Raw genomic sequence first — 10,055 nt, forward strand, 5'->3', positions numbered from 1 at the left:
TCTTTTATACCCCATTCCCTCTCCAATTCTCCTCTTCCTTTGTTCCCGTGCCCCCATTATCCCCCCATCCTCACTATTACAGCTTTCTCTCTCTCCCATTTTTGACCTCTTCAAACCTACTTCAATCTTTTTTCTGTACTCAATTCTTCAACGTAAAACTGAAAGAACAATACATTCTGGTTTATGTTTTCTATATCAATGTCCTTTTTACATCATTTATTGGGGCCGTATTTTCAAATTTGTGTTTTTGTTTTTAATGAGTTCAAACATACCAAGGAGTGGGAGTATCTAGGAGGACACCAGGATCTCTACAGGAACGTCATGATGGAGAACCGGCCGCCCCTCACATCACCGGGTAAGGGGAGACTTTCATGTCTTGACTCCACTCAGGAACATCAGGAGATCCCTCAGGCCCGTCCTCTGTATTCCCGGGATTCCACACAGGGACATCAAGAGATCCCTCAAGCTTCTCCTCTGTATTCCCGGGATTCCACACAGGAACATCATGAGATCCCTCAGACCCGTCCTCTGTATTCCCGGGATTCCACACAGGAACATCAAGGTACAACCCTAATTCATGTTAAAGCTGAAGCAGAAGATCTCTATGTGGAGGGTGATGAGCCGTGGGAGGAGGAGGAAATCCCTCCAGAGATCAGCACTGGTGAGGAATTAAAAAGACCAGTTCCCCACACACATGGGATCTCTCATACATCTCAGAGTGGTTCACTCTCCTCTTTATTCACGGACCCCGAGGACACTCAGAGAGACTTCAAAGCTGAGGAGGAGCTAAAAGTGATAATTAAAGAGGAAGAAGAGGAGGAGCTTCCTCCAGAGATCAGCACAGGTGAGGAATAAACACTAAATCCAGAGAAGAGTCCCAGATTCTCCTTGTTCAGTCACTACAACAATCTCCTCTTCTTCTATCTCCTCCTCTGTCAGTAGACAGTATTGGGGGACAGAATGTGTCTAGTGGGGGGAGTCAGGAGCCATCAGCCTCTATTAGACTCCGCCTCCCCTCACATCATGTCATTGTGTATTGCCAGCCAAGAGACGTGACCAGTCTCCCCCCACACACACTCTCTGGGGTCTCTCATACATCTCAGTACAGGGGGCTTCACTCTCATCTCTATTCACAGACCCCGGAGACACTCAGAGAAACATCAAACCGGAGGAGGAGGAGGAAGAAGGACATGTGAGGATTGAAGAGGAGGAAGTCTCTCCAGAGGAGGAAGAAGAATATGAAGAGGAAGAAGAAGAGGGGGAAGTAATAGTGGGAAAAATTGAAGAGGCTGACATGTTTCCAGAGATCGGCACAGGTCAGTACTAACCTCTAAACAGAGAGAGGTGTCCCAGATTTTGAATGTTCCCCTCTTCACGTCACCCCATTATAGTCTAAACCCCCAAAAATAACTTTTCTATTGGAGGTCACCAGTCAGTAACGGGGAGGCAGTATGTTCCCAGTGGGGGAGACAGGGACCATCAGCCTCCTTAGAATGTGGTGTCTCCATTAGTTTTCATTCCTATGGCTTGTCACCTGGTGATCCCGCCAGTAACACACTTCCTGTCCTAGGGTGACAACGCTCACCTGTATTGACGAAGCGTTGTCACCCTAGCATAGGAGATGTGCTAGCACTACAGAACATGTCTCCTTATCGACATAACACGAAGAAGGTGTTCTGTAGCTGAAAGAGAGGACTGAACAGGGCTGATAGCACTGCCAAGCTCATTGGATATCTGACAGGATCAACAGGTATATTTGGCATTTATTGAGCAGACATGATACATTTCTTTCAATGGGATAGCTAACAGACCAACAGCTGCACGTAAGCAAAGGGGCGGGATGCTTTTGCTGACATTGTTGAACTTATATGGCCTTATTAGCTCAATGTCGTTGACCAAATATGGCCATGTGGCCATATAAGGTCAATCATGTCACAGCATCCTGCCCCTTTGGTTGCATGCAGCTGCAGGTGGGGAATTCGCTGAAGCTTCTTTCTGGGTTCGAGGTTCAGACCGGTATCAGGCTGAGGAAGGGTTAGTGTTTTGTAATGTCGGCTGGGCCTTCCTATTCTCAGTGACAACTGCTCCCCCCCATTACTTGTACAGGTGTCACGGGGACAGGAAGTGAGGGAAAAGTCTCCCAGATGCGAATAAATACTGGGTAGGAAGTGTAACCTTCTCTACTCTATCCAGAATTGGCTGGAGGTCGGCGTCAAGCCTCTATCTGTCCCTTGCGCTTTTTTTTTTCAGATGGGCGATACACCATGATCCCCGATCTGGAACCCAATATTCTCGGCGTAGATCCATCACTCCACCCCAAGGGCGCTAGGTGTCCCAGAAACTTCCCGTGCTCCGAGTGCGCGGAAAGTTTCTGTAAGCGATCAGAACTTCTGGCCCACGAGCGCATCCACGTAAGGGAACGTCTTTTCTCCTGTTCCGACTGCGGCAAAGTCTTTACCCAAAAAGCCCACCTGGTGAAACACGAGAAGGTTCACTCCGACGAGAGGCCGTACTCCTGTTCCCAGTGCGGGAAGTCCTTCCCAGACACGGCCATCCTGGCCCAGCATCAGAAGTTCCACTCGGGAGAGAAGCCGTACCCGTGCTCGGAATGCGACAAATGCTTCACTCAGAAAGGCGACCTCGTGAAACATCTCCGAATTCACACGGGAGAGAAACCGTTTCCTTGCTCGGAGTGCGGAAAGTGTTTTACCCAAAAAGGAGACCTCGTGAAACACCTCAGGATCCACACGGGGTTGAAACCGTACGTCTGCTCTTACTGCAGCAAGCCTTTTCCGGTCAAGGCCCGTCGTGATCGGCACGAGCTTATCCACACGGGGGAGAAGCCCTATTCGTGCTCGGTGTGCGGGAAACTTTTTGCGTTGAAGGACTTCCTGGTCACGCACGAAAGGACCCACACCGACGAGAAGCCGTATTCCTGTCCCGTGTGCGGAAAGAGGTTCACACAGAAGTCAAACTTGGCCACGCATGAAAGGACTCACACGGGGGAGAAGCCCTTTTCTTGCTCGGTTTGCAGCAAGAGTTTCAAAAGGAAAACCTCTCTGATCGCCCATCAGTATTTGCACCAGTGAAGGGGTGACGAGGCCACGGACGACTTTGCGACAATGTGCCCCATGTGCTCCTCACAGCCTCATAGGGTAACGTCCCAGTAAACGAGGAACGGTTTGTGGGCGTTCATGCTGACATGAGCAGCACCATCTTTTTTTGGGTTGGCAATTTTTGGAGACAAAGAGAGACCAACAAAAAAGTGGGGTAGGAACTCTGTAGGGGGAATTGGGGTAAGCAAGAGGTGGAGGTCCAAAAGAGACTGACAATAGGGACCAAAATCATGCGGTATCATAGAGGGCAGTCACAATGGGATCTTCGATGGTCCAACTTTTTGGAATCACTTGACCTTCTTCATCCACCCTGATCAAGTACGAGGTACTCCGATGTAGACTCAATAAATTATGTCATCCAGGGCTCAGACCTTGTTTCTCTTGCTGCTGTAAAATAAATAAAGAGGACCTGTCTTTGTTCACCCTAACTTCTTCATTTAAACCAAAAGATGGCTTTCAGCCACATCAATCATGGTGGAGAACTTCTCATGAGCCGTGTTTGGGCCTTCAACTTTAAAAGAGCTCCTGCCATGGAAAAGGCCGTCCAAGAGCAGCTTTAGGGCCGTCTGCCACCCACATAGGAGGGCAGGACCGTGCGTGATGTTGTGTATATTGGGGAGGGGAATTCAGCCATGGTAATCATAGTGGGAAGGTTCTCATGGACAATGGTTGGGTATTCAACTTTAGAAGAGCTCCTACCATGGAAAGGCCCCACTGACCTCCAAGAGCAGCTTTAGGGCCATCTGCCACCCACATAGGAGGACAGGTGCATGATGTTGTGTGTATTGGGGAGGAGAATTCAGCCATGTCAATCATAGTGGAAAGATTCTCATGGGCAATGGTTGGGCATTCAACTTTAGAAGAGCTCCTGCCATGGAAAGGCCCCACTGACCTCCAAGAGCAGCTTTAGGGCCATCTGCCACCCACATAGGAGGACAGGTGCATGATGTTGTGTGTATTGGGGAGGAGAATTCAGCCATGTCAATCATAGTGGAAAGATTCTCATGGGCAATGGTTGGGCATTCAACTTTAGAAGAGCTCCTACCATGGAAAGACCTCCAAGACCAACATTAGGGCCACCTGCCACCCACAGAGGAGGACAGGAGTGCATGTGATGTGTGTATTGGGAAGGGGAATTAGAGGTCCCTTTTGACGGTCAGACTGCTGTCTAATGTTGATGGACAGCCTAGTGTGAGTATGTATGAAATGATGATGACAATTTCCTATCGGAGTGGGCCAGTAAAGATGGTAATCTAGATATGGTGGACCGTTAGGGTGAGGGACCATCTGTGCTTGCCAAGAAAGCAGAAGACAGAAAAAAAGGAGCAGTGGAGAGTGGAGGAGCAAAGTAAAGACAGGAGAAGGTTAGGTGGCCAGTTGGCGTAGGTGTCCCTTTAGATTAGTAGATGTATTTGTGGAGCCTCAGGGGGTGGAGCCTCTACGATAAGGTGCAGAGTTGATAAAAGCTACCCAAACACCTCCACGTTTAATACATTTCGAGGATCTATTTTGGATTTTCCTCCAGGCGCATCAGACGGTTAACATCTACCACCCGTTCCTTAAGTGTTCCAGTTCTCCTCTGGAGGCCCAGCTCTCTTTTCGACACCTTAGTGTAATATGACTTGCGGGAAAATGCAATGGTTGGTAGAGTCTGGACTTCCCTTCATGTTCCCTGGTTCTTAAGATGGTTATCAGTGTGTCGTAATTGGAATCATTGGCGCTGATAATGACTTCTGGTCAGAGGAAATGGTCCTTAGGGGTTTGAGGCCAGCTGTGGAGAATGGTTGGTAGATAGGAGAAGGGTCATGGGTTGTCCTTTGGATGAAAGTAGGTATGCATCGATATTTTTTTGGTACTTTCCAATACTGATAACGGCGCCGTGTGCTCGGATTATCAGGAAGTCGGTGGTGGATCATGACCTGTCTCCCAGCTTTCTGGTTGGCTCTAGCGAAAGAACAGCAGCTTCACTTGTGAGGCTGCCTGGCTTCCTGACCAATTAGGATGGCGGGGCAGGTAATGAGGTGCTGTCCGGCTTCCTAGCCAATCAGGAAGCTGGGCGGCATGTCATGACCCGCTTCCTGACTTGCTAGGCAGCGTGGCTTCCTGACCAATGACAAGGCCGGGACGTGAGTCATGAAGTGCCGCCCGGCTTCCTGATTGGCTAGAAGCTGGCTTCACATGTTTGGTCAGGAAGCCAGGCTGCCTAGAATCAGGAAGTCGGGAGGTGGGTCATGACATGCCGCCCGACTTCCTGATTGGAAAGTAGGCCGGGTCCATGTTCCCTCGGCACTGCTGGTCAGAGGGCGATCTCCCTCTGCCTGAAGGTTCCGGTATCAGAGGTAAGTATCGGAGCATTTGGGTAAGTACGATTACTAGTATCAGTATCGGTGCATCCCTAGAGGTAAGTGGTGCAAGTTATGCCAAGTAGGAACTGACGATTGGTGTTTGGGGGCCTACAGGAGAAGAGAGAAGGGCAGCGATTGAGGCTTCCCATATTGGAAGTAGAGAGGACAAGAGCTTAGAGGAACGGGTTTGGAGATGTCCTCTGACCCACAGTAAGCAGATGAGGAGGATACGTTTGTTGAAGAGGTATCCATCCTTTATATTGGCGTTGGATGAACCGGTCAAGGACCCATCACAAGACCGCAGTTCTGTTGTAGAGTTCCACATGTGGTAGACCTGTGCCTCCGTCCCATGTATGTTCCACCAAGATGACGTGTCATAGACATGATGTTGTATGATTCCAAACATATCGTAATAGAGCCAATCGCAGGGACTGGAAGAAGAGTTGAGGCACCATGATAGAGTTTAAAACATAACAAGCAGGGCAGTAGGACATCCGGCCTAGCCAAGAGTGAGAGGGTTAGACCATCGTTGTAGGTGTTGCGTGGGATTTCTAAGCAGAAAGGGTTAGTTGATGGCATGAGCCCGATGCGTTGGTGTTTTAAGCTCACAATTGTGTGAACCGGGACTTGCAGACCACCAACAGCGGTTGCTGCCCTCTGAAACAGCGTCAGTTTGCAGGGATGGCGATGTTGCCATAGGCAACCAATTGTAGTGTTAAAAAAAATGGTTGCCATGGGCAATAAATCCCCATGTGTACTATATTGAAAGCAGTCACAGCTGAGCGCTTGAGAAGGGATTAATGTCATTCTTTTGACTCTAGAGGTTTCATATAAAGATTTTCTTTCATTATTATCATGTTGACTAGCTCTTGACTCGATTTTGAATCTGCGCATGCGCCAAACCAGGCCGGAAGTTGATGGGCCGCTGTGGAACGCACACAGCGCCCGAGTAGAAAACGTTGCCTGGCAACCAGGTTCCGCCCCCTGACCCATAGAGCTGAAGAGAGCAGCGGACATTTTTCTTTAGTCCCGAGTCCTTTAAACCCTGCATAAGCTCCGGGTGGCGGCCATTTTCTTGTAGCGCGGTAGAAAAACCCCGAAAAGTTACACCAAGTTTGCTCTGTTTTCCAGCAGCTGCTTGTGCATTGCAGATGGAGAGTGTTGCCAGTGAGAAGGTAAGGATGTCTTCTTATGATATGAAGGAGAGAATTAGGGGAGACTGAGCTCTGTCTGTAGGGGAGGGATCATGTGCTCTGGGGGAGTCAAGGCTGACTAGCTATACTAGAAACTTTGGAGGTGGAATGATAACAGTGCCGTAACCCTAAAAATAGGGCAGCCAATGTGACAAGGACGCAAATTGGGGTTCCCAACTCCGCCCAGCTTACCTAGTCTTTATGGGGAGTCTCTTTCCTTCCTTTCATTGGTGGTCACTGGGAAGAATGTCCCTCACATTGGAGGTCAGCGGGAAGAATGTCCCTCACATTGGAGGTCAGCGGGAAGAATGTCCCTCACATTGGAGGTCAGCGGGAAGAATGTCCCTCACATTGGTGGTCACTGGGAAGAATGTCCCTCACATTGGAGGTCAGCGGGAATAATGTCCCTCACATTGGTGGTCAGTGAGAAGAATGTTTCTTACATTGGTGGTCAATGGGAAGAATGTCCCTCACATTGGTGGTCAGTGGGAAGAATGTCCCTCACATTGGTGGTCAGTGGGAAGAATGTCCCTCACATTGGTGGTCAGTGGGAAGAATGTCCCTCACATTGGTGGTCAATGGGAAGAATGTTCCTTACATTGGTGGTCAGTGAGAAGAATATTCCTTACGTTGGTGATCAATAAATGTTTGGAATATTTATTTATTACAACTCGATCTTTACAAAGCTGTGTTCTTTTCCAAAGGCAAACTCAGATATACCAAGGAGTGGGAGTATCTAGAAGGACACCGGGATCTCTATAGGGACGTCATGATGGAGAACCGGCCGCCCCTCACATCACCGGGTAAGAGGAGACTTTCATTTCTTGAGTATTGAGGATCCCCCTAGATACACACATCCTCTGATATAAAAGACATAGAAACAATGTATTCAGTCAGTGTGTGTGTTTCCTACAGGTGGATCCAGTAAGAGGAATACCCCAGAGAGATTTCCCCGTCCTCTGTATTCCCGGGATTCCACACAGGAACATCAGGAGATCCCTCAGGAGGATCAGGTATATGGAACTGGAAGTCTTAAAAAGAAAACATGATATTCTCTCTTTTATTTCAACTCATAAATCAGATATTTTGTGTGTTGTCCAGAATGAGGGCCTGACTGTGATTAAAGTTGAAGATGAAGAAGGTCCATATGTGATGGAAGATGAGCCGTGTAAGGAGGATGATGATGTTCCTCCAGAGATCAGCACAGGTGAGGAATAAACACTAAATCCAGAAAAGAGTCCCAGATTCTCCTTGTTCAGTCACTACAACAATCTCCTCTTCCCCCCCCCCCCCCTCTGTCAGTAGACAGTAATGGGGGGACGGAATGTGTCTAGTGGGGGGAGTCAGGAGCCATCAGCCTCTATTAGACTCCGGCTCTCCTCCTCACATCATGTCATTGTGTGTTACCAGCCAAGAGACGTGACCAGTCTCACCCCACACACACTATCTGGGGTCTCTCATACATCTCAGTACAGGGGGCTTCACTCTCTTCTTTATTCACAGACCCAGGAGACACCAGAGAGACCAAGAGAGATGTCAAAGAGGAGGAAGTTCCTCCAGAGATCAGCACAGGTGAGTAATAAACACTAAATCCAGAAGAGAGTCCCAGATTCTCCTTGTTCAGAGAACTCCTTTCATCAGCCTTTTCTCTCTGTCCGTGACTTTATATTGATGTGTGACTTTGGTTCTGGAGGCCAAAAACATCCTAAAAATACAGTGTCTACATAAAGTACATAATACATGATGATAAGAAATAGCTGCATCACAATTATGTGACTAGAATTCTGTTTCCTACAGATGGATCCAGGAAGAGAAATACCCCAGAGAGATGTCCCTGTCCTCTGTATTCCCGGGACTCCACACGGGAACATCAGGAGATCCCTCAGACCCGTCCTCTGTATTCCCGGGACTCCACACAGGAACATCAGGAGATCTCTCAGGCCCGTACTCTGTATTCCCGGGATTCCACACAGGAACATCAGGAGATCCCTCAGACCCGTCCTCTGTATTCCCGGGACTCCACACAGGAACATCAGGAGATCCCTCAGACCCGTCCTCTGTATTCCCGGGATTCCACACAGGAACATCAGGAGATCCCTCAGACCCGTCCTCTGTATTGCCGGGATTCCACACAGGAACATCAGGAGATCCCTCAGGCTCGTCCTCTGTATTCCCGGGACTCCACACAGGAACATCAGGAGATGCCTCAGATTGATCAGGTAAGAGGAAGTTGGGGGTCTTACATTGAAGGGTAACTATAGTAGTTTTGGTCAAGTTTATCCAGTATCGGTGCATCCCCTGTAAGGAATCTTGGATGGGTTTGCCTTTAGCCCTCAATGTAATGTACTCCATTGGCTGGTTCTGTTATACAGGGTCCAGATCTGATCGACATTAAAGTAGAAGTTGTAGATGAAGACGAGCCGTATGAGATGGGGGAGGAGCCGTGTAAGGAGAAGGAACTTCCTCCGGAGATCAGCACAGGTGAGGAATAAACACTAAACCCAGAAAAGAGTTCCAGATTCTCCTTGTTCAGTCACTACAACAATCTCTTCTCCCCTCCCCCCTCCTCTGTCAGTAGACACTATGGAGGTGGAGTACAAACAGTTCGCTGAGAGAACAATTGAGGATTAGGTTTGCCGCCCATTGTGGCCACTAGAGGGAGCCGAGGAACATCTGAATTTCCTCTGCTCCTTGTCTCCATCTAGTGGCCACAATGGGCTGTGAAGCTCATTTGCAGAGCTCTTCACTGTGCGAACGGTTTACAAATCACCCCTCTATGTGCCTAGTGGGGAATAGGGAGCAATTAGACCTCATTACATCACTGCAGGTCAGAGCAGTGCCAACGGAAGAAGTGCCAACATGCATTGGGGACATCCAATGCTAAAGAGTCTGACGAAGGCTGCAGTGCTGTGACAGAGGGGAGGTGGAAGACACGGGGCCACCAGGGAGGTGAATATAGAAGATCTTCCATTGCCGGGTACCTTAGTTTAGGTTTCCTCTAAGCTCAGACAGGGTCTCCTTACCAATATGGGGGGGGATTATGACACTTTATGGCAGGGGTGGGCAACTCCAGCCCTACAGCTGTTGTGGTCCTAGAAATCCCATGAGGCATTGCAAGACTCACAGCCACAGGTATGACTCCCAGAAGCAGATGTATGATGGGATTTGTTTTGTATCACCGCAGCAGGAGGGCTGATGTTTGGTTGCTCCTGGTCTACACTACAGACTCCTCCCAGAGGTCCATTCGTGGGTAGGAGATGCCTAACCGGAGTCACTGCACTTCTCTCCAAGCATTCCGGAGTTGCTCTTCCCTTGCTGCATGGTCACAGCTGACCCAAGTTTGTTACACAGGGAATTACATATTTGTAGAATCATCGGATGTGCGGTGGGGGTGGGGGGGG

At 48.9% G+C, this 10,055-nt stretch overlaps 1 protein-coding gene across 1 annotated transcript in view; it reads left to right on the forward strand.

The window, feature by feature from the left end:
• Positions 1-10,055, forward strand: part of LOC108788091 — a 59,675-nt gene that overhangs the window by 47,161 nt on the left and 2,459 nt on the right. The window contains exons 12-13 of the mRNA XM_018557825.1: positions 2,379-3,039; positions 3,913-3,923. Coding sequence (XP_018413327.1) covers positions 2,379-3,039; positions 3,913-3,923 — 672 coding nt within the window. The remainder of the gene's footprint in view (positions 1-2,378; positions 3,040-3,912; positions 3,924-10,055) is intronic.

The sequence above is a fragment of the Nanorana parkeri genome, unplaced genomic scaffold (genome assembly GCF_000935625.1).
Source record: "Nanorana parkeri isolate BGI_ZX_2015 unplaced genomic scaffold, ASM93562v1 scaffold305, whole genome shotgun sequence".
Lineage (NCBI taxonomy): Eukaryota > Metazoa > Chordata > Amphibia > Anura > Dicroglossidae > Nanorana > Nanorana parkeri.